General features: G+C 35.6%; 1 protein-coding gene across 1 annotated transcript; it reads left to right on the forward strand.

Annotated features, from left to right (window-relative positions):
• Positions 1 to 18,404: 18,404 nt before the first annotated feature.
• LOC127087751 (uncharacterized) lies at positions 18,405 to 19,998 on the forward strand. Its single transcript, XM_051028690.1, has one exon. The coding sequence runs from the start codon at positions 18,594 to 18,596 to the stop codon at positions 19,638 to 19,640; it is 1,047 nt and encodes a 348-aa protein (XP_050884647.1). The 5' UTR covers positions 18,405 to 18,593; the 3' UTR covers positions 19,641 to 19,998.
• The last annotated feature ends 6,068 nt before the right edge of the window (positions 19,999 to 26,066 follow it).

A 26,066-nucleotide genomic window follows, 5' to 3' on the forward strand; every position in this document is an offset into this window, starting at 1 on the left:
TGGTACCCATCTAAATCATGTTATTAGAGTTAGAGCTATTACTAGCCAAAATATAACATTCAATCAAATTCTTATTAGAATCCAGGCTGTAATGATTTACATCTTTCCTCCATAGTAAAGTTAAGCCATCGGATTTCCCTAATCCATTATTAATACAACTAATATTTTGCATGTTGGTTAAAGGACCAACATTTAAAATCGAATTTAAACTTTTTCATTACTACTCTTTTTTGGTTTCATATGAAAACAAGATATTAGGGGTGTAAGAATTTATCATATTTTTAGAGCTCTGATTATATGTAGGGGTCTCAACCCACTATAGTTCCATGAGAGAATATTCATGGTTCACTGGCTTCCCTGTCTGAAAGCATTGGCATCTTAGTTGTAGGGGTATATTTTGATAATGTGTTAGGTCTTCAATCTCTATATGTCTTATTTTTTGGCTCAGAGTAGTGGGTTTTTTTCATTGATTGGAAGACCCCGAATTTGAACTCAAATGTGAGCTTTAGTGAATTCCAACATTCCTAGAGGATTAATTCCATCCCATTCTTGGAGAATGGGTTAAGAATTCCTGAAAATTGGTAAGGGTATTGTGTCACCGGTTTATTAGTTGAATCATTGGGTCATTGGTCGAACCATACGATCAAACCAGATTAAACTGGATAACTCGATTCAATAGATCTGTCATTATAACAAAACTATATAGGTATAAAACCGTTCGTACCAAATATAACTAACAGTTAAATTTTTTGAAAATATCATATCATAAATACATAAATTCATAATTTAAATTCAAATTTTAAACATAATCTAATTATAAAGAATCACATCTAACAAAATAGTATAAAATAACAAAATCTAGTAAACAAAGTCTAATTGCAACTTAATCTAATTAAATAGTTTATAACAAAATAACTCTAATGTCTACTTAATTTAGTTTCAAGGAGGTAAAATTATTTCAATATTGAGATCTCCTTCTTCAATATCAAAGCCATCTGTAGCAAAATCAACAGCATCCATAACATCTTCTCCATCAATGATATCATTACTTTGATTGTTTTCTTCATAATTAAGTTATGCATCACCCTCAACTTCAATCTCATCCAAATTTAATTAATTTTTAACGATATCAATTTAGAAAGTTTAACAATTGACATATAGTAATAAATTAAAATAACAAAATTATAATTCACAATAACTAATACCATATCAATATCATTTGAAATATTTTGGATTGTCATACTAGCAAGATCTTTCGCGGAGTGCTTCCACCTCCTCAATAGTTAAGAATGGTGATGAATCCTCCAACACCCAATTAAAATAATCACCAAATATTTCAAAATTGATAAGATCATAATTTAATTTCTTCTTATTTATATAAATCATTAATGATAATATCAATCATAGAACCAAACAAACTTAACAAATCAAATAATAACATATATTCTTAACAAACTATACATAATGATGCAAGCTTTACTACAAACCTAACACTCCTACCAACACTAAAAATCAAATTTTAACAACAATAGAAATACAAGTAGTATATTACTCATTAGCCAAAAGATCCAACCCTTTAAAGCCAATCTTGGTGACTTTAATACATTCACTGTTTATCTGTTATCTCATAACCATGCGTTGATTCATAATTGACATGCCATTCAATTTAAATTAATTGATCTTGTGAAGTTTTGGAAGAAGAGTTTTCGTTTTAATTTTTTTTAATACTGAAAACTCAAAATAAAGTTGCTTTAATTTAAATTTTAATATAAAAAGTTACATTTCAACTGTCGCTCGGTTCTTGGTTCAACCGATCCGGTCCGGTTTTTAAAATTATGGAAAAAATTAAGGAGTATGAAATTTGGTATATTTAGGTAAGTATCATTCTCAACGCTCTAATACGTGCATTGCATATATAACTACTTTTGTAAAGAAACAAACATTGGTGATCGGTGGATCCTATGAGAGGTGTGGAAATCAATGAATTCATTTGAAAGTAGTACAGTTCACGTACGCACAATTGATATGAATGAGGAACATAGTGTTGGGTCATATTTAATTTTTGGTCTCTCCAATTAAATATAGATCTCATACTTTTGATATCAAGTCTGAACTGAACCACAATCGGTACATCCAACCCTGTACCAGGAGGACTTCCTACATTCTAAGGGTACAAATCAAATAAATAAATAAATAACACACCTTTAAATATCACTATCATATTTTTCAACCAAAAAAGTACACTTACAAATATTTTGTATCTTTATAAAATATTTTAAAAAAATATCTGTTTCATTTAATTAAATAATTTTACAATTAACTGGATGCTAGAAAAATTTTATTTTTATTTTAACCACTTATATATAAATAATTAAATAAATAATGATCATAAATTAATAATATAAAACTTATTACAAAGACTTAAATTGTTTACATACAAATGTTATAGGGATTAAAAGAATATCACCTTTTATAAACCAAAAACAATTTTATAATTTTATAAGAATTTAAATGTAGTTAATTCTTATTTATAAATTTTAATTAATTATCTATTAAGATTTTGTTTGCTAAAAATAGGAGTTGATTAATAAGTTTGTTTATAGTTTATTGTTGATGGTTGATGGTTATCGTTGATGAGTTATAATTTATAGTTGATTGTTGATGACTGATAACTGATAAGTTAACTGAAGTGTTTGGTAAAATTAATTTTTCAACTAACTTATAAATGTCATAAAAGGAATTTCTAATACATATTTATTTTATTTTAAATTAAAATAAATTATAAAGGATAAAAGAATTTTTTTGTTAAAATAATAAGAATAAAAAGAGAGAAAAAATGATAAGATATAAACTAAAATGCTATTTAAAATAGTGTATGGAGAATAAGCTATAGACTAGTAAAATAAATTATAAGTTCATGATAAAGAAATCGTTATTAATCAAGTTTAAATAATCATATGAGCTTATAAACTATAATCTATAAATAAATTATTTATCTATATCTATTAATAAAGATTAAAAAATGTTATCAAGTGTACCATTTATTATCTGATGTCAAATTTAAAAATTAGCGGATATATAAGACTATTATTCTTCAATATTAAGATCTCTTTCTAAGAGATTAAATCGAGGGAGGAGCTTTGCCTCTTAGTTGTGAATTTTTTAACTACTCCAAAGAGAATTTGATATAAGTTTTAAGCTACTAAACTACGAAATTAATAAAAGTGAAGTAAAGAAGATAAAAAAATGCATAGAATAGTTTGATTTTTTTTTAGTTGTTCTTAAATGATTTACAAGTTGTGGTGTTGGCCATATAATCGTAACCTACAAAAGTAACGCCTCATTAGACTATTTTCACATGTAATTTGAGATATGAGGTGCCACACAATCAACTTAGTGTCTTTCATTTTATGAAATATTTTAAATTAATATTTTTTCGCATGTTCTTTATTTTCTGGGTTGTTCTTCCGTGTGTTCATTAATTGTAGTTAGTGGTGTTTAAAACTATGAAACACATCCTTAAGTATCAATTATCAAAGGTTACTGAACTTTGACTCTTCCTAGCACCTCACTATACTCATAGGCTCTAGTAAATATGGAAAAAAAACTGGACTTGCTTTATTTAGCTGCAATTTCACTCACATAACCCTGCCTCGACTAAAGAATGGTCGATTAACATTAAAATCGTAGGTTTGCCAACTTTAGAAGATAATTTAATTATTTTTATGTGAAATCAAGTGTCCACACACGTCATATTGTCAATTAACTGTTAGGCTTAAACAATGTGTCAGTGCATAACACAACGACTTTTTTGCTATATTGGCTCAACAAGTTTTTTGTTTGTATTAGATCTTTAGTCGATGCCCAGAAGTTGTCGTTATATGTTGATCTTCTTTATTTAGGGAGAAATATTTCAGAGGGATTTTTTTCCTCTCATCCCATTATTGTTCCTTGTATAATATCTTGGATAGGTTAAATGGTGAAAAAGACCTAAGCACGACAACTGGTCCCTTATACTTTCTTCAAATTTTGTATAAACTTTATTTCCTTTAATCTTTGCATAAATACTTAATCCTAGCCTTGATTCCACATGAAGAACGGACTTTGGAAAGGAGACTAACTCATTTTGTAGGTAATGACCCAACCATCTTCAAAATAGAAAATGATTTTTTCTTTAAGCATAATTTCGTTTGATTAGGCAGTTTGTCATCTTTTGGATAAGATATAAGTGGTTCTCATTCTTCTAGTTTGCCTTTATTTTTTCTGCCGTAGAATATGGAGTCTAGCACCATGAACCAGACTCATAATAATTCTAGTTAATTCAATAAGTCCTTTCGTTTTATGGTGAACTAATCAATGAAGAGTTCATTAAAAGAGTATATGTCAGTTTGGACTTTAAGTTGAAAACATATTTTAACAGTGTTGCGAGCTTCCAACTCCCATTCTTCATATTCATATTCGCGATCGATTCAATCAAGTATCCTTTCAACTTTGATTTTTTGAATTTCCATATCTCTTATTTTTATGCGTCTACGTAATGTATATATCCAAAGATACTTGCTCCGCCGTTGCGGAAGAAGTTGGTGTCGCTGTTGCAACTTAAGCAACAATCAATCAACCACTTCCACCTCCTCCGTAAGGCATTACGAATCTAGGAGTATAGGTCCCATGGCATCTAGATATGGTCCAAGCTCCTTAGATAGTTGAATATAATTGAATGCCTCCAATTAGACCTTTGATTCCACCTCTAGTTTCTCAACCTGAAGCCTTACATTCCCTGAGTCGATCACAACCAACAAAGATGAAGCTAGTTAGTCAAAGAATCAGTAGAGGACCAAGAACATCCAAAGTCCCCCTGAAATCCCCAAGGGACATTAAGGCTGCCACACTTCTCCCCTGGATCAGCAAAAAGTCAGCCACCAAAGAATCAGTATACACAACCTTTATGCACTCGAATTTGGATATAAGAATACAAAAATCCATGGAGAAGCCTCATAACCTAAGTGAATATAACAGAAAGGGAGATCCATACAAGCACACACAACTTGTAAATGATTGGATGAATTACTACAGTATCGATGAAGCCTCTAAATGCAAGTTGTTCGCGCTAACTCTGGTAGGGTCAACTAGACAATGTCTCAGCGGCCTGCGCGACAGAGGTATTGAATCTTGGATGGATTTCTATGAAAGACTCATTGTTAACTTTGTTGGTTGAGAATATGGAAGTACAAAAACGATCTATGTGGGGGTGAATAAACCTTTATTAAAATATTCAATCGATTTTCCAAAAATAGAACATCAGAGGTTTTTCTAAAGTGCGGGCGGAAGGTTTGAAACGAAAAATATGAAGATTATACTTTTATTGGAACTTGATCACATTAACGCTTAATCAATCTAAAATTACCAATGATGGTTTTATGATGATACACAAAGGTATTCAATTGTATATTCCAAGAGGTGTGTTTATACAAAGATTCAATATCAATGAATTATAACCTCAATTATTGCTCAGAATTTAATCACCAATTCAACTCGATTAGGCACCAATTCTAACAAAGTCTAACCTTACGTAATAAATCGCTACCAATGAATAAACGATAAACTAAGATAAAAATTGAAAACCTAAGCATACAATATCCAACAAAAATAAAATACGAGAGTAAGAGAGATAGAGAGTACACCGGGATTTATAGTGTTTTGGCGTTCGTCATCACTTTTCCTAATGCACTCTTCAATGGTTTCCCATTGGAATATGTATTGCTCCTTTTTATTTGACAAAGATTGAAAGAGTTCATACAATCACTAATCCATAATAATGCTAAGAAAAATAAATCTCCTATTTGGATATTAACTTGTATCCAATGTAATGCCAAACTCTTCTGTATAATCTTTACCCGATTCACGTTTCTTGAATCTTGTATATAGAAATCACCCCTTGATCATATTGGTTCCTTGAGCGATGAACTGTTCGAAGATTTGAGAAGAACTTCACACTGTTTGTAGCCTTCCACACAGTCACTACCAAGGCAATATGGAGAGAAAAACCTCTTTTTTCACTGGAATTTGTCAGTACCAATGACAACAATCTCAATCTTGCAAGCTACTTGAAAATCTCAACCAAATCTTCAAGAATGATTAGTTTCAAGATTATGTCTCCCTTAATTAATTACAAATATCTCATGATCAATATCTTAAATCGAACTTGAGGTTGAATATGTTAGAGTTTCGTTGCAAGAGTTTTTGAACTTTCAAAAAGAGAGAGTGTTGATTTCATAGAAAATCACAATTTTGATTATGAGTTCCTCTCTTGTGAAAAATAATGACATAATGATTTTATATGTGCTTGAGATTAAATACAAGAATGAATGGAAAATGTTAATTAAATTTGAATCAAGAGCATTTCATGATTTGAGTCAAATGAGTAAGTGAAGTGGAACAAGAAAGCAAACTGATTTTGACCCATTTCTCAACTGATTCAAATCAAGAACAGAGTCTGATTCGAATCAAAATTATGTGATTTGAATCAAGTGTAAACTCTGATTTGAATCAATTCAAAGAGAGCCAAAAGAAAAATGTGGGAAAACTGTCTGATTCGAATCAAGTGTAAAGTCTATTTCGAATCTGAAATTCTGGTATCAGATATGAGATGTCGAAGGTAATGTCACGACCCTAATATCTAAACAATACAAACAGGATAAAAGATAAAGAACAGTAATGCCCGAGACACAAGCAATTGTTAACCCAGTTCGGTGCAAACTCACCTACGTCTGGGGGCTACCAAGCCAGGAAGGAAATCCACTAAACAGAATCAGTTCAAAGACTCTCAGTAAACAACTTCAAGTTACAGTCTTTTCACCTAATCTCTACCTGTGTGACTTCTACCTAAGAACTCTTAGATATGAGATCCTACTCACTCCCCCTCAATCACAACAGTGATATAAAACAAGAATTATAATGAAAAGAAGACACTCTTCAAAGATACATACTTGATCTTGCTTAAAAGCTCCAATCAAGTAAACACACACTCATGCTTAAAAGCTTAGAGTGGACAAAATACAACTCAAAAATCAATCCAATTCAATCATCTATGGATGAATGAATGGCTTATAATACACACGACCACACAAGACTAAAACCCTTATTCTCCCTCAATATTTCGTTTGTTATTTCTTGTGTATAAAACCAGATATTCCATGCCTTATTTATAGAATCGTTTGGCTGGGCTTGGACATCATAAAACCCTAAAACTATTTTCCATTCATATCTTCTCATGACAGCTGATTATATCTTGTTGGAAAATAAGTCAATCTGGTTTTAATTACTGATTGAGGGCACGTTCAATCATTACACCAATCACACATAGATTAGCATTAAAAACGCAATCACACAATACATAATATTCAGACTGAATGTTCTGTATACAGATGTCATGACATCGGGTCTGACATCTCAGTAAAATCCTGCATATTCACATTTTAAACACCCTGCAGGTACATGTTATCTTATGTCAAGACAACACTTGTGACAACTTGTGAACACTCTAGGTTTTACCAAAATTGCTGCCAACACATAGAACCAACAAACTCCCCCTTTGGAAAATTTTGGCTAAAACATATATCAGTCCATTTGTTCACAAGAGTACAATAAAAACACATCACCAATTTAGCAGCAGAAGTAATAAACCACACATTACTAGCTAAAATAGCAGCTAGTAAACACATATTAAGCACACATGCACTTGTGCTCCTTCTCCCCCTCAGTCTGCTCAACACAAACATCTCCTTCAACATCACCTGTAACAAACACCTACCCATCTGACATCACCTTCAAATATCATCTTCAACAAACATCATCTTCAATATCATTTGTCATCTGTTTATAGCATAGCTACTTTAGCTACAGCTACTTTAGCTACAACTCCTTTCGCTACTTCTCCCCCTTTTTAGCCAAAAGAGACCAAAGAGACCAATGAGACAAAATAAATGTCTATTAGTCAAACATAATGTCACACAGAATGTCAAAACATATTGTTAGGTGTTACAGAACCACAAACATACACAACTTAACAAGTTGAGATAAAAATCCAGAGACATCAAAGAGAACCCAAAAAATACATCAAGGCATCAAAACAAGACTGCCAAAAAAACATCAAACATCAAGGCATCCAGAACATCACATCATCATAAAAGGGGAACAATCTTCACCAACACTCAGCCAGAGGAGCTAGCATCTTCATCAGCTTCAGACCCAGAACTGCCACTTGATTTATCTTGAGATTCAGACCTCTCACTTGAGGTGTGGGCATCTGTTTCCTTGGCTTGACCAACATTATCTATATCTCCTTGTTCCAAGCTATTAATCAAACCTCCAAAGCTTCTTTCCTATCTTTAGCCACCCTTATCCCAGTCTCCAATTCCTTACAGGTCTCTTTCAGTTCAACAATCAGACCACCTTGAGAGGTTGGCTTCTTTACAGCAGATGTCATGACAATGTCATTGACATGACTGCCTTCAAATAATTTGTAATGAACTGACAAGGTAGGTTTTCTTCTACTAGGGATATCACTTGTGCTCAGAATTCCAGGTTGCTGGCTTAGGATTATCCCACAAATTATTGAGGGAAAAGCTATGGGCAGCTTCACTGCATTTGTAGAGACATGTTTGACAATTTGTTCAAACATGAATCTCCCATAATCAAAATTCAGCTTGGTTCCAACAGCAAATATGAACCTTCCAAGAGCATTTGAGATTGTAGAGATGTGATTGGTTGGTACCCAATTTGCGGACCCTATCTTGTGCAAGATAGCATATTTGACAGTTAGCTTTCCAGCAGGGAGATGTTTCTTGCTAGGCCACTCCTTGACCTGTTTAGCAGTTATTTCCCTACATACCACATTGCCTGTGGCTTCTAGTTCACAAGCACCTTCTGTTCCTCTTCCTAGGAACTTATTAATCACATTTGGAGAAAAATCGATACACTTCCCTCTAACAAACACCTTACAAAACTCTTTGTTGTTCTTATCAGCAATGTCCTCAGGGATGTTCACCACAAATTCTTTAACCAGACCTTCAAAACACTGAGATAACCCAGTAACAGTTTTCATTAAACCAACAGATTTAATCAGGTCCATGAACTCTTTAACCTCCACAACATCCTTTCCCAATTCTCTTTCCACAGCCATTCTCCTTTGGATTACAAACTTCCATTTTGCTGCTCCATCTTCAAGATGGAAGGAAACATTATCCAAGTGTACAACAACAACTTTTACAGGGAATTTTATAACAGTTGTCCTCTTGACATGAGAGATGTCAGGGATATCTTCTTCAACATCTTCATCTGAGTCAGAACTTTCTCTTACTTTTCTCTTCTTCACCTCCACTTTACTCCAAGACTTTGAGGGGCCTACAACAGTAGCCTTCTTAGCAATTTTGGTTGTCATCATCTCAGCCACAGACCTACCTTTTCTGGTCTTCATCCTCTTAGCTACACTAGGCTTCAAGTGATGAAGCAAGCTATCATCTTCATCATCTAAGCTCTCATCTTCCAGGTCAATCACCTTCTTAGCAGAGTCATGCTTCTTAGATTGAGAAGCATTGGCAGTAGGTGATGCTACAGATTTCTTACTAGGAAAAGTTTGCCCTAAAGAGCACAATCCTTCAGCAGCTATATCTTTTTCAGACCTAGATGAATCATCATCTTTCTCATTGTGAGGTCCAACCTCAGGAGAGGGGTCCCTTCTTGATAGAGGAGTAGAAACTCCATTTACAGAGTGTCCTTCATTAAGGATCCCCGAGACAAGATTTCTAATGACACGATCAGTATGATGCATGTCGTCCTTAGAGCTAGGGGTATTAGAATTGTTACCTTGAGTATGGCATGCAGTGGAGGATGAACTAGGAGCATCGCCTGGAATGACAGACAGGGGAATCACTTCCAAAATGTCTTCATTAAGAAAGTCCATAGAGGGCGTTCTAGCTTTGTGCGCAGGTTTGGTGTTTTTAGAACCAGATGGTGGAGGATGTTGTGACATATTGTTGTTCTTGTGGAAAGGTTTTTGTTGCCCTAGCAGAGAAGGTTGATGAAGTTGAAGGAAGGTGGAAATGTTTGAGTAGAAGTTGCGTGTGAAAATTCTATAGATGGAAGTTCCAATACTAGGTAATGATTTACCATAAATGGGGCACTTTCTTTTAAGTGGGCAGATAATATTTTTATTACCTTTTCCACTCCAAATTAATTGCTATAAATTCTCATGGATACAAATCCCTAATTTCCTTCTTAAGCATTCAAATTGATTAGCATCCAAACCTTTGTAAATATGTCAGCTAATTGCATTTCAGTAGTAACATGCTCCAGGACTATGATTTTCTCTTCCACTAGTTCTCTAATAAAGTGATGACGAATATCAATGTGTTTTGTCCTGCTGTGCTGAATAGGATTCTTAGAAATATTTATAGCACTCAGGTTGTCACAGTACAATGTCATGACATCTTGCGTGACATTGTATTCAGCCAGCATCTGTTTCATCCAAACCAGTTGAGAACAACTACTTTCAGCTTAAGCAGTGGAAAGGGACACACAATTTTGTTTCTTACTAAACCATGATATTAAGTTGTTACCCAAGAAGAAACATCCTCCTGATGTGCTTTTCCTATCATCAGCACTTCCAGCCCAGTCAGCATCATAGTATCCAGTTAGCATAGATCTAGATCCATGAGTATACAACATTCTATAGTCACTGGTGCCATTGACATATTTCAGTATCCTTTTCACTTGGTTTATGTGACTGACTTTTGGTTCAGCTTGATATCTAGCACAAACACCTACAGCAAAAGTAATGTCAGGTCTGCTTGCTGTGAGATATAGCAGACTTTCTATCATGCTTCTGTAGAGACTTTGATCTACACTAACACCATTTTCATCTTTGGAGACTTTCAGATGTGTAGGAGCAAGTGTCCTTTTATGACTTGCATTCTCCATGCCAAACTTCTTAATAATGTTTCTGGCATGTTTGCTTTGAGATAGAAAGATAGAATCTTCCATTTGCTTGACTTGTAGCCCAAGAAAATAGGCCAGCTCTCCAACAAGGCTCATTTCAAATTCAGACTGCATTTGTTTAACAAAATATTCGACCATCTGATCTGACATCCCACCAAACACAATGTCATCCACATATATTTGAGCCACCATGAGTTTTCCTCCTTCATTCTTAACAAATAGGGTCTTGTCAATGCCTCCCTTCCTGTATCCATTATTAGTGAGGAACACTGTGAGTCTATCATACCAAGCCCTAGGAGCTGATTTCAAACCATAGAGGGATTTCCTCAACTTGTACACATGCTTTGGAAGATTTGGATCTGTAAATCCTTTAGGTTGTTCAACATATACTTCCTCATTTAAGTATCCATTTAAGAAGGCACTTTTTACATCCATTTGGAGCAGTTTAAACTTCAGAATACATGCCACTCCAAGCAATAGTCTAATGGATTCAAGGCGAGCTACAGGGGCAAATGTTTCATCAAAGTCAACTCCTTCAACTTGAGTGTATCCTTATGCTACTAATCTTTCTTTATTTTTAGTAACCACCCCTTGTTCATCAGATTTATTCTTGTACACCCACTTTGTTCCAATGACATTTATTCCTTCAGGTCTTGGAACCAGTTCCCATACTTCATTTCTCTTGAATTGGCCTAACTCTTCCTGCATGGCATTGATCCATAATTCATCAGTCAATGCTTCCTTGACATTCCTAGGATCAATCTTGGACACAAAACAACCATGTGAGATCACTTCCCTTGATCTAGTTGTGACCCCTTTATTTGGGTCTCCTATAATGAGATCTTTAGGATGATCCTTCTGGATTCTGATAGAGGGTCCCTTATTAATTATGTCAGCTTCAGGTTCAGCTTGAGTGAGTTCATTCTCATTACTTTTGTCTGAGAAATCAGTTGGGGGATCATTTCAACATCGTCTGTGACATCAGTCTGCTGATCATCAACCACAACATTGATAGATTCCATCATTACTTTTATTCTAGAATTAAAGACTTTATATGCTTTGCTGTTTGTTGAGTAGCCCACAAATATTCCTTCATCACTCTTGGGATCCATCTTCCTTCTTTGTTCACGATCAGTCAAGATATAACATTTACTACCAAACACATGAAAGTATTTGACTATAGGTCTTCTCCCTTTCCAGACTTCATATAAGGTAGTAAGAGTCCTTTTCTTTAAGGTTACTCTGTTGTGAACATAGCAGGTTGTGTTCATAGCTTCAGCCCAGAACTGGTAGAGCAATTTCTTAGCATGAATCATAGCTCTGGATGATTCTTGGAGAGTTCTATTTTTCCTTTCTACCACACCATTTTGCTGAGGAGTAATGGGAGATGAGAATTCATGACTAATTCCTTCTGATGCACAGAATTCAACAAATTTGTTGTTCTCAAATTCCTTCCCATGATCACTTCTGATTTTGATATCCTAACTTTCTTTTTCTCTTTGAAGTCTTAGACAAAGATCTTTGAAGACTTCAAATACGTTAGATTTTTCTCTTATAAAATTGACCCAGGTGTATCTGGAGAAGTCATCCACCACTACATAAGCATACTTCTTCCCACCAAGACTTTCCACCTGCATGGGTCCCATCAAGTCCATATGGAGAAGTTCCAGCACTCTGGAAGTGGTGTCATGTCTGAGCTTCTGATGTGACATCTTTGTCTGTTTTCCAATTTGACACTCCCCACAAACTCTTCCTTCATTAATCTTCAAGTTTGGAATTCCTCTAACAACTTTAACTGATTTAATCCTCTTCATTCCTTTAAGATGCAGATGGCCCAGTCTTTGATGCCATCTCTTCACTTCTTCTTCTTTGGCTAGAGTACACATTGATGAATAACCAGTTTCTTGAGAACTCCACATATAGCAGTTGTCCTTAGACCTGACTCCTTTCATGATCACTTCATTTTCTTTATTAGTAATCAGACATTCAGTTTTTGTGAAGTTTACCGTTAGACCTTGGTCACATAGTTGATTGATGCTTATTAGGTTTGCAGTCAGTCCCTTAACAAGAAGGACATTGTCAAGGTTAGGGACTCTAGGGAAGTTTAGCTTACCAATCCCCTTGACTTCACCCTTTGCTCCATCACCAAAGGTTACATAGCTGGTGGCATGAGGATGAAGGCCAGTTAGCAGGTTTTTATTTCCAGTCATGTGTTTGGAGCACCCACTGTCAAAATACCAGTCTTCTTTGGCTGAAACTCTGAAGGAAGTGTGAGCTATCAGGTTTGTAACATCAGTCCTAGGAACCCATTGTTTTCTATTGACAAGTATATGATGTTTGGGTCTAGGTTGATGATGAGAAGGACTAGGATAGCCATATAACTTATAGCAGAATGGTTTTATGTGGCCAAATTTTCCACAGTAATGACATCTCCATCTTTGATGTTTCCCTTTCTATTGTCTTCCTTTATGATGTTGTGACATATGATGTGACATCTTTGGTTTGCTACCAGTGTGACTGCACTCAGGTTTGGATTTTGGTTTGCTACCAGTGTGACTGCACCCAGGTTTGGATTCATTGAACCCAATGCCAAACTTGTCTCCTGCCATTTGTCCAGTCTGGAGAATTTTGTCTAAGGTGTCAGATCCATTGTTTAGCATTCTGACATACTTTGTCATCTCATCCAATTTGGAACTCAAGAGCACTGCTTCAGTCTTTAACTTAGAGATGTTTTCCAAGTGTTCTACCTTTTCATTCTCTAGTTGTGTTATCACTTTATTCTGACTTTCAACTTGTTGACACACTTCTTCACTTCTGTGACACAACTTCCTATAGGCAGTGGCTAACTCATCAAAGGTTACTTCATCATCACTTGAGTCTTCATCAGAACCCCATCTTCCAATTAAGGCAGTCATAAGATTTGCAGACTCTTCTGTTTCACTTTCATCAGACCAAGTAGCAGCAAGACTCTTCTTCTGTTTCTTGAGGTAGGTTCCACATTCAACTCTAATGTGTCCATACCCATCACATTCATGGAACTGAACTTCTTTTCCTTCCTTGGACTTTTCATCAGATCTTGTTCTTCTTCCAGCATTATTGGACTTACTGATGTCAGACGAGATGTTCTTGACACTAGACTTAGACCTTACATCCACCTTTTTCAGAAGTTTGTTGAACTGTCTTCCCAGTAATGCTACATCATTTGCCAGATCTTCATTAGTATCTTGACCACTTTCTTCCTCTTTCTCTTCAGTGTTTGACATGAAGGATATGCTTTTGACTTTCTTTTCAGATCCATCACACATTCCTATCTCAAATGTTTGGAGGGATCCAATTAGCTCATCAACTCTCATATTGGAAATGTCTTGAGACTCTTCTATGACTGTCAGTTTCATGGCAAATCTCTTAGGAAGTGACCTGAGTATTTTCCTTACTAGTTTTTCATATGACATCTTCTCACCCAGGGCTCCTGAGGCATTAGCAATTTCAAGGATATTCATATGAAATTCATGAATATTTTCATCTTCTTTCATCCTTAAATTTTCAAAGTTGGTAGTGAGCAGCTGCAGTCTAGACATCTTCACTCTAGAGGTGCCTTCATGAGTGGTTTTGAGAATGTTCCAAGCATCTTTAGCCACCTCACAGTTGTTTAACAATTTGAAGATGTTCTTATCTACTCCATTGAATATAGCATTCAATGCTTTAGAGTTCCCAAGGGCTAGATCATCCTCCTCCTTGGTTCATTATTCCTCAACCTTCTTATCAGTTGTAGCTTCTCCTTCCTTAGTAATAACTAGATGTTCCCAGCCTGTTAAAACAACCTTCCAAGCCTTATTATCCAAAGATTTTAAGAAGACTACCATTCGAAGTTTCCAGTAGTCATAGTTGGATCCATCCAGAATAGGTGGTCTGTGAACAGATCCTCCGTCTCTATCCATAGTACCAGAAAGTAACGTCCCTAGATCTCACCCAGAACCAGAGCAGGATGCCTGCTCTAATACCAATTGAAATTCTGGTATCATATATGAGATGTCGAAGGTAATGTCACGACACTAATATCTGAACAATACAAATAGGATAAAAGATAAAGAACAGTAATGCACGAGACACAAGCAATTGCTAACCCAGTTCAGTGCAAACTCACCTACGTCTGGGGGCTACCAAGCCAGGAAGGAAATCCACTAAACATAATCAGTTCAAAGACTCTCAGTAAACAACTTCAAGTTACAGTCTTTTCACCTAATCTCTAACCGCGTGACTTCTACCTAAGAACTCTTAGATATGAGATCCTACTCACCCCTCCTCAATCACAGCAGTGATATAAAACAAGAATTACAATGAAAAGAAGACACTCTTCAAAGACACATACTTGATCTTGCTTAAAAGCTTCAATCAAGTAAACACACACTCATGCTTAAAAGCTTAGAGTGGACAAAATACAACTCAAAAATCAGTCCAGTTCAATCATCTATGGATGAATGAATGGCTTACAATACACACGACCACACAAGACTAAAACCCTTATTCTCTCTCAATATTTTGTTTGTTATTTCTTGTGTATAAAACCAGATATTCCATGCCTTATTTATAGAATCGTTTGGCTGGGCTTGGACATCATAAAACCCTAAAACTATTTTCCATTCATATCTTCTCATGACAGCTGATTATATCTTGTTGAAAAATAAGTCAATCTGGTTTTAATTACTGATTGAGGGCGCGTTCAATCATTACACCAATCACACATAGATTAACATTAAAAACGCAATCACACAATACATAACATTCAGACTGAATGTTCTGTATACAGATGTCATGACATCGAGTCTGACATCTCAGTAAAATCCTGCATATTCACATTTTAAACACCCTGCAGATACATGTTATCTTATGTCAAGACAACACTTATGACAACTTGTGAGCACTCTAGGTTTTACCAAAATTGCTGCCAACACATAGAACCAACAGAATCAAATCAAGCAGAGGTGACCCAGATCATTTTGATTTGAATCAAGTGTAAAGTATGATTCGAATCACAAAGTTTCTTGATTTAAATCAAGTTAAAAGTATGATTCGAATCAGAGTGTTTGAAATGTTTTGGTTTGCCTATGTCCAATTTTATTTGAGTCTGGATATGTACAAGATTCAAATCATGCACACAAAATCTCAAATTTTCATAATTTTCAAAATACTTTGAGATTTTTCTTTCCACCTAACTTGAATCAATAACACACATGGTTCTTATTTCACTGACTCATGAAATTGACTAAAAGCATCATGGTTAAGTTTAAATATAATAATTGGTTTATGTATGCTAAAAACGAATCGATTCAAACTTGATTCAGAGATGGTGTGAAATGATGAATGAGACTCAATAAACGAGAGTAAATGAAAACAAAAGCGATAAGACAAACAACAAAACCATCATTTTAGGGTTCTCCCATTAAATGTATTAGGGACATGCAATTACAAACTTTACCGCTCAGAAAAGGTGGTCGTTGAGTGTAACTTATTTGAGTGGGATCATTCAAGGGAAGAAGGAGACTCATGGTTAAGTTTAAATATAATAATTGGTTTATGCATGCTAAAAATGAATCGATTCAAACTTGATTCAGAGATGGTTTGAAATGATGAATGAGACTCAATAAACGTGAGTAAATGAAAACAAAAGCGATAAGACAAACAACAAAACCATCATTTTAGGGTTCTTCCCTTGAATGTATTAGGGACATGCAACTACAAACTTTACCGCTCAGAAAAGGCGGTCGTTGAGTGTAACTTATTTGAGTGGGATCATTCAAGGGAAGAAGGAGAACATGTGGTCTTATATCGACCAATATACACAAGTTGTTGTTAAAGTAGATGAAGCAGAAGAAGGCCTTAAGTGGTGGATCTTCGAGAATGGTCTTCTACGGAACCATCCTTTTAGATTGAAGCTAGGAAGAAAAGAAGTACAGACCACTACATATTTTACATGCCATTGGAAGAAAAATTGAACACACAATTTGACAATCCCTTTTCTCAAAAGCATTGAATGGCAAGAGAAAGCATATGATCAAGAAGATGCATTCATAAAAAGGAATGGCATAATCTCCATACTCATTATATATTTTATCATTTTCGCTAGGGGTCAAGACACCTCAATTTGAAGATGGACCAAACTCAAGAAAGACTCCATCAAGATTACTCTATTTGGAAATGACAAAAATAGTTAAAGAATAAGCAGAGTCCACTCACGAAGATTGAGCATTGTTCTGGGATTTTTAAGCACTCTTCTGTGATTTTTTTACTCATGATGTACTGATTTTTCCAGATTCAGGAAAGAAAAATATCAAAAGGAAGGAAGATAACAACAAACCGGGAAAGACAACTCAAAAATGTGAAGTTGTCTCTTCAAGAATCGTATGCTAGCATGCAAAAGAAAGTAGACTCTATCAAATGTTTAAAATCATTCACATACAACACTCAAGTGTTAAGTTCCCAAGGGTGATAATAAGAGCATCTCCGAAAAGACATTTGATGTATGAGACATTAAAGACGTGAATTCCCAAGAAACTAAAACGTTCACTTTTGCTCTTCTAAGATAAATGAGAGAGCGATTGGTAACCTATGCTAATACAACAACCTTTTGCCTTACTGCGCATAACTAGGGCATTAAGGGGAAAATGTTCTAGGTCAACCATATTGGTCTCGACCTATCACTCTAAAAGTGCTTTAATCCTTCCAGAATCTTCTCAATGTACGAAAACTATCCTATTGATGAATACATAGAATCCAAACTTCATGTGCATCCAAAGACTCTCCGCAATCCACGCCTAACAGATAACATCTCGTTATTTTCTCTCAATTATATATATATATATATATATATATATATATATATATATATATATTCAAATTCAATTTTAATTCACTCTTCTCTCTCGCATACTGACTTGATCATTAAAGTATACTGACTTGAGCGTTGAAGTGTTAACATTACAGATCCTCTCTACCGCACCTAAGTCTCATATATTATCTCGGATCACTTCATTTGAAATAATATATATATTTTTATTACAAATTAGATTTTATATTAGTAAAATAAAAATAATTTCCATATGTTTAATGCAGTCAAACTTAATAATTTAAAAGAATCAAAGTTTATTTGGACCAAAATATTCTCAATAAATTAACCACCTAAAAGTTTATTTGGACCATAATATAGAAAATATTTTGTCAAAAAATAAAACATAGGAATTATTTTTATTACATTATTATAAAAGTGATTTAAAGTAAGTAAATCATCATATTTAAATTTCAAAGAAAAAAAAAACATTGACCAAAAAAAAGAGAAAAAGAAATTCTCACATTCCAACTCTTTTACCACTAACCCATATATACATGCAACTGTGCCAACATGTAAAATGGTCAGATACAGACACAAGACACAGTCTTCCCTTTCCCATCCATAAAAACCCAATCCATCTCTCATATCACAATTCACACTCCATTATCAAAAACCCTTTTTCCTTGGATTCTCTTTCACATTCTCCAAACACAAAACATCAACATTAAACAAAACCAAAAACCAAACACAACACAAACTCAAAAAACAAAAAATGTCATCATCCCCTTTCCCTTCTTGTTTCCGTCCCTCTCCAACCACCGACGACAACCGTCACTCTCCACCACCCCCGCCGCCCCAGCCGCCGCATTCCACTAACCCTAACCTCGCCACCTATCTTTACCAAACAGACATAGGTTTAGTTTCTTTGACTTGGTCACGTTCCATTCTAGGTCGTTCTCTCCACGTTCAACTCCATCACCATCCTTTCGATTCTCCACCGAATCCTTCTTCTTCCTCCTTCCATCTCCACATCAAACCCTTCGTTTTCTGGAAGAAACACGGCACCAAAAAACTCTCTGCAAATACTCACTTGTTCTGGAACCTCTCCAAAGCCAAGTTCGGGTCAGGACCCGAACCCAACTCCGGTTTCTACGTCGCGGTTGTCGTCGACAACGAGATGACGCTTTTGGTCGGAGATTCAAACAAAGACGCGTACACAAAATCCAAATCCAAATCCAAAGAACCGAAGAATAATCATAATCAGTATTTGGTGATGAAAAGAGAGCATGTTTACGCTAACAAAATCTACAACACGAGAGCGAGATTCGGTGGGAAAATGAGAGATATTCAGATAGATTGCGGTGGGAGAGATCATTCGAAGCTTTGTTTCAGTGTTGATGGAGAGAAAGTGCTGCAGATTAAGAGACTGAAATGGAAGTTTAGAGGAAATGAAAGAGTTGAAATACACGGTGTACCTGTTCAGATCTCGTGGGATGTTTATAACTGGTTGTTTGTGAAAGATAACAGCGACGGACATGCGATTTTCATGTTCAAATTCGAGGAAGAAGATGAAGAAGAACTACATCAACGAGGTAAAGAGAAAGGTTTGATGAATCTGTGGACACAGCATAATATGAATTTGGGAGGTTATGAGTTTGGGAAAATGGGTAAGAGTTGGTCTTCTTCGTCGGTTTCCATGGCTTCTTCCGGTGGATCTTTCGGTGGAAGTTCATCGGTTTTGGAATGGTCTAGTGTTGAAGAGAATGAATTGGTTGTGCCTGTTGGGTTTTCTTTGCTCGTTTATGCTTGGAAACGATGAATGCTGGTTCTGTTTCTGGTTTTTCTGGTTTAGGTTTTGTTCTGTTCTATGATGATTTTTCATTAGACAATGTTTTAAAGTTTAGATTTTTTTTTACTTCACACCATACTAACACATTTGTTTTATGAACATAGAGATTGAATAAATCTAGTTTAGGATTTAGATGTTTTTGAGGTTAGATCTAACCGATTGTTATTCTTTACAATGGAAAAGAAGAAGATCATAGATATTAGTAGTTGAATGTTGAATTGAAAGTCTTTGTATTCATTTTACTTGTATTGGCTCAAGGATTGTGAAACTTGTTGCAATGTAATGTAACATTTTTTGTATTGTGAGAATGAGAATCAAATTAATTTCATTTTGTTATTACTTAGGTAGAGAAGTTTAACCAAATTTTAGTTTTTCCTTGTGGTTGAATCTTGGTGTGTGCAATGTGTATAGTAGTTGGGTTGGATTGTTATTGGAATTATAAAAGAGGTGTGGTGTGCATTCCAAGTATTGGACCAAATGACTTTGATATGTGGAGGTGGAGTTGGACCGTCGGATCAAAGATCGTGTGGTCTAGATCTTAAAACAGAATTTTAATTTTAATTTATTTTTGAAATATTTAAAATACCAAACTTGAATCTGAAAAACTTGGTCAATTTGATCAAGACTTGGCTGAACTAGTGAAATACATGTGTGGAAATCTAAAGTGTTTGATCAAGATCTCATTGAACGACTAAAATATATGTGTGAATATCTGAATCACCCGACTGAACGACTAAAATACATGTGTGAATATCTGATTGGTCCGATCAAGACTTGATTGAACAACTAATGTACATGTGCGAATATCTGATTGGCCCAATCAAGACTTAATTGAACAACTAAAATACATCTGCGAATATCTGATTGGGGTCCAATCAAGACTTGATTGAACAACTAAAATACATCTGCGAATATCTGATTGGGGTCCAATCAAGACTTGATTGAACAACTAAAATACATGTGCGTATATCTGATTGACCAAATCAAGACTTGATTGAACAATTAAAATACATGTGCGAATATCTGATTGACCAAATTAACGTTCATGTTCAAATTTTTGAATTGTTCAATCAAGACTTGACTTAACAACTAATGTACATGTGCGAATATCTGAATTGTTCAATCAAAATTTGACTGGATAACTAACATGTGCGAACATCTGAATCGTTCAATCAACATTCAATCAAGACTTGATTGAACGACTAAATTGCGTGTGAAAATATGAATCGCTTGATCAAGACTTGATTGAACGATTGAATACATATGCGGTATTAGGGTTGTGACCCGGATAGTTGGAGTGGAGGTAGTACCTATTGTTTGATTTAAATGAATTGGCAAAATGGCAGCTAAGGTGAGGTTGTATGTAGTTGTGGGCGGTAGACTTAGTGTGACCGATACAAAAAAATGTGAAGTTGGTTGACCTAGTCCACCATTGGATTCAATTGAAATTGAACGGTTATATTAGTTGACAACTCAACCAATACTCTTATATTTTTTCTAACTTTAGAGTGAAGAAACAAAAAATGAAAATGATATAGGAAAGTGAATAAGAAATTGGATAGAAGCGATGGTTGCGTCGCCTAACGGGTGAGTTGTTAATCGTGTGGACCACACAAGAGTTTGTTTTTGTGAAGGGTGATAGATTAGATTCCACTGTTAGTCTTGTGAACACAAGAAATTTTAATAATTAAATTATAGGCTGTCTGCCAGCGATTTTTGTTCACTAATGAAGCTTTTTGCTAGGTCAATAAAATAAAATTAACATTTTTTTGTTAAATGTATTTTCACTTTGTTTTTTTTACAGTAATGTGTTTCACTTAGTTACGTGGTTTAGTAATTAGCATTGGTTCGGTAGAAAAAGTAATTAAGCATTGGTAAATAGTTGTTCATAAATATTGGTAAAGAGTTGTCATAATACTAGTAAATTATCAAATTTTAGTATGATTGCATTTTTATTTATTTTAGTACGAGTTTATAAATTATAAAAAAAACTAAGAAGCTAAATGCATCTTCTTAGATATGCAAATTCTGAATATATAATATATATATATATAATATATATATATATATAATATATATATATATATATATATAATATATATATATATATATATATATATATATATATATATATATATATATATATATATTGTCATCATTGTTCAGCATTGTAACTGAGACATCTAGCGTGTCTTGATAGATTCGGTAGCTCCATTGATGTTCTGTTCTAGGATGTCTTCCAAAAACTACAATTGGATGCTGTCATACGGTGAATTGACTTTGTGTGTTTTTGCTTTGGAAAGCAAATGTCGTGGATAGCAAGAGTCGCCACCGACTTTTCTTTTATCCAATAAGAAAAGGCGGAAAAGAACAGGAAAAACCTTGATTAGATTTTGGGTTCGGGAGGTACATTATACAAAGGGAAGGTGTTAGCACCCTTTGTATCCATGGTTATCCATGGGCTCTTAATTGCTTGATCACTTATGTCTAAAAAAAAGTGTTTGAGAACTGTTTAGAAAATGTTTTGAAAAGAGAGTTTAACTTTATAATGATTCTTGTACGAATGTATACAAAGTGTTTATCTCGTTTGATTTTGAAAGCTGTTTAGAAAAATATAACTTGGTAATGATTCTAGTATGAATGTATACCAAGTTGTGATTTTCTAATAGATGTTTTGCAAAGTCTGAGGTGTGAAAAGTATTTTAAGTTGTGAGTCAGCATTTAAGAGTTGTACCTAACCAAGGTTTTTATAGGTATTTCCTATCCTTAGGAGGGTAAGACTGTCCTTACTATTGAGAAATAAGTAGTCTTATCCTTTGGATGTAAAGGGACATCGTAGGGTCATCGATTAGTCATTGGAGGCAACATTTGTAAGGATACCTTAGCATTCGAAGGGACAATCATCATTAACTCGTAGGCTACAACGAAGGGTCATCGAGGGACAAAATCATATATTCGCAGGCGACATCCGAGGGACTATGATTTATCTTATAGGGACATGATGATTTAACCGAAGGGTCTTTGCTAAGTGTATCCCCACATTCGCGGGACATGACCGTAATACCGTAAGGCAACAAAGAGGGGGCCAAGATCATATATTCAAAGGCAATATTTTATAATCAGTTAGGTGATTAGGATGAATCTCCAAAACATTTGTAATCTGTTAGGTAATTAGGATGAATCTCCACAAGGGTATCCCACAAATAAAGTGGAATACCTAGCAAGCTACCTTCTTCGGGAGTATGTGAGCCCTCACAAAATTCAACAAACAGGTCAGAATACCAAATGGGGTGCAATCAAGAGTTGCACCAAACAAAGCAGTAATAGTATCAGGTAAACAATGCATGGTTATAATAAAACAGGTCAGATGAGCAAAGATCAAAACAGAATGAAAAACAGCGACTGTCATGTTCGCTATTGCCTCGCCTAGCGAAGGCTTAGCGAGCACTCGCTACATGTTCGCTTAGCGATGGGCTAGCGAACGGCTGCGGGTTTTGGGTTTGATGACAGCACGATTGCAGAAACTCCAAACCCTATGGCATCCATTACAGCAATTACATGGTTAAACATTCAAGATTATTATTTTGCACATTCATATACTTAAATCCACATGCAAAGCCTAAGATACGTTTAGAAATTTAATCATAATGTCACATGTAAATTGGGAATATAAAACGGTAGTGGTAATGCAAACCTATTTGCAATTGAATGGCAACGTTGAATTGGCAGATCACTCTTAGAGTTGGTGTCGGATCGAGTTGGGCGGAGGTAACCTTTGTGCAAATGAGTTTCCTTCAGAGTTTCCTTTAGGGTTGCTCTGAATTCTCTTGGTTAGCCTCCAGGGTTTGCTCGGTTGCTTCTGTTAGGGTTTCCTTGCTAGGGTTTCTGTCCGTCTGTTCCTCTTTTTTCGTCTGTGAATGAAGCTCTGCTATTTATAATAATTTTTGTGACCTGATGGGCTCAGAATGAAGCCCAAAATTTCTGGTATTCGCAAGCTTCGCTGGGCGAGTGGTGCAGCGAAGGATTCGCTAGACGAATGATTTTGCTCGCCTAGCGAGCAAGCCATTTTAAGCCATTTTCTGGATTTTGCCACCTGTGTGCTGGGTCTTTGTTCCTTTAAGATCCATGCCTTGAAAAATGAGTTGGAGTGCCTTGAAAAAATGTCTTGCAAGATTAATGGGCAAATTTTGGGGTATGACAGCTGCCCCTGTTCAATATTCTTAAACCAAGAGAGTTAGAATGGTATGTATGCCATTCGTGGTCTGGAGGTGGAAGATTATTGAACACTTAGAATGCCCCAAAAATTTGCACTTGTTAATTAAAAGTTAGTCTTGATGGAGATGGGCTTAGAGATGCCATCCGGGAAGTTTTGATGATGAAAGATCAGAATGGATCGTACGCTGCTGGGGATAAAGGATCAGAATGGATCATACGCTAGATCGTATCTGAATTGCAGAATGAACCATCCATTAGGATGCATCTGGGGAGGTAAAGATTAGAATGGATCGTACGCTAGATCGTATCTGAGTAGCAGAATGAGTCGCCCATTAGGCGGGTGACTTCGCTGGGGATGAAAGATCAGACCGGATCATACGCTAGATCGTATCTGAGTTGCAGAATAAGCCGTCCATTAGGCTGTATCTGAGAAATAAAGGTCAGAATGGATCGTACGTTAGATCGTATCTGAGTTGCAGAATGAGCCGTCCGTTTGGCTGTATCTGATGATAAAAGGCAGTCGTACGCTAGACTACACTTCAGAATGTACCGTACGCTAGGTAGTATCTGGGTAGCAGAATGAGCCGTTCGTTAGGCTGTAGGTCAGAATGGATCGTACGCTAGATCGTATCTGAGTAGCAGAACGAGCCGTCCGTTTGGCTGTATCTGATGATAAAAGGCAGTCGTACGCTAGACTACACTTCAGAATGTACCGTACGCTAGGTAGTATCTGAGGAATAAAGATCAGAATGGACCGTACACTAGATCGTATCTGAGTAGCAGAATGAGCCGTCCTGTTAGGCTGTATCTGATGATAAAAGGGGTAGTCATACACTAGACTACACTTCAGAATGTACCGTACGCTAGGTAGTATCTGAGGGGATGAACATCCAAATGGGCCGTACGCTAGACCGTATTGGAATAGTTGAAGGAATCATATGTTGGGCTGAATCAGAAGGAACCGTACGTTAGGCTATATCTGATAATAATGGTATATGCTGTATTTGCAATAAATGTCTGGGATGGGCTTAAAGATGCCACCACTAGGAGGATATCATCGTGCTTATCCGAATGAATATTCATATGGATTATATCTGAAAGATGTATCTGAATCTCACATGTAACCGATGAGGGCGTCCGTCTAAATGAACCTTTATTTTGACTGTATCAGGAGGATAATTAACCTACAAAAAGTTAGCCTCATGCTATGTTATGATGCATGAGATGTTTTATGCTTTTGAAAATAAATGCGAACATTGCATGCATGTATATGATGTGAAATGATGCATGAATGAATTATGCGTCTGAAAATTTTGCCAGGGGAAAATAAATCCCCATATTCTGGTTGGAGATATTTGTATTGATGACCCTTTCTTAGCTGTGGATACTTGATTTCTGTCTGATGGTAAAAATATTCAGCAGAATCTGACTGGGGATGGAAGAGATGACCAGTCTGTCTGGTGATGCCCATTTCTTCTGGGAAATGACTAGTTTTGTTGGGGAAAGGATTTGTAACCGGGCTTGTTGGAAAGCATGGTTAGACCTTATCCTCGACCCTAAAGTCTTTTAGTAACTGCTATTGCTATTTTATGCATGTATTTTCGATAAACATCGGTCATATTCAAATGCATATATTAATTCAAACTAAATCAATGGACGTTTACGCAAACAAAACAGAGGAAGTAAAACAAAAGCATTTTTTTTGGAAGTAAAATTGTATTGATTTTGAAAGAGGGCCTATAAACAGGCAATACAAGGAGACAGAAATCCTAGTAAGAGGAAATTGTCAAGAAAACAAAGAGAAAGCTATGCAGAAAAAGTCCCATCGATTTTAATTCCACTACTGTCATTATGTCTTCAAGCCTCTCCTCTCCTGCTGTCGGATAAAAGTGATTGGCTTGTTCAATCCCTTTGACCTGGGGTGAAGCTGACTGAGAACGGGATATAGTCATACGCTTTAATCCCTAATTTTTGCCAGGACCGCCTTTTCAGGTTTTCAGTCCACCAGGATACCCTTTTTTGCCCAAGCCGCCTTTTCAGGTTTTCGACTTGCCGGGTGTACATGCGTAGTATTTTTTAACTATGTCCGTGTTCACGGGATGCGGGGACTCTTCGTCATCCATTGTAGCAAGCATCATGGCTCCACCAGAGAATACCTTCTTAACTACAAATGGCCCTTCG

This window comes from Lathyrus oleraceus, chromosome 5 (assembly GCF_024323335.1).
Source record: "Lathyrus oleraceus cultivar Zhongwan6 chromosome 5, CAAS_Psat_ZW6_1.0, whole genome shotgun sequence".
Classification (NCBI taxonomy): Eukaryota; Viridiplantae; Streptophyta; class Magnoliopsida; order Fabales; family Fabaceae; genus Lathyrus; species Lathyrus oleraceus.

What these genes read in the sequence shown, in the direction of transcription:
- LOC127087751 (XM_051028690.1), top strand. Translation starts at nt 18,594, where the DNA reads ATGTCATCATCCCCTTTCCCTTCTTGTTTCCGTCCCTCTCCAACCACC.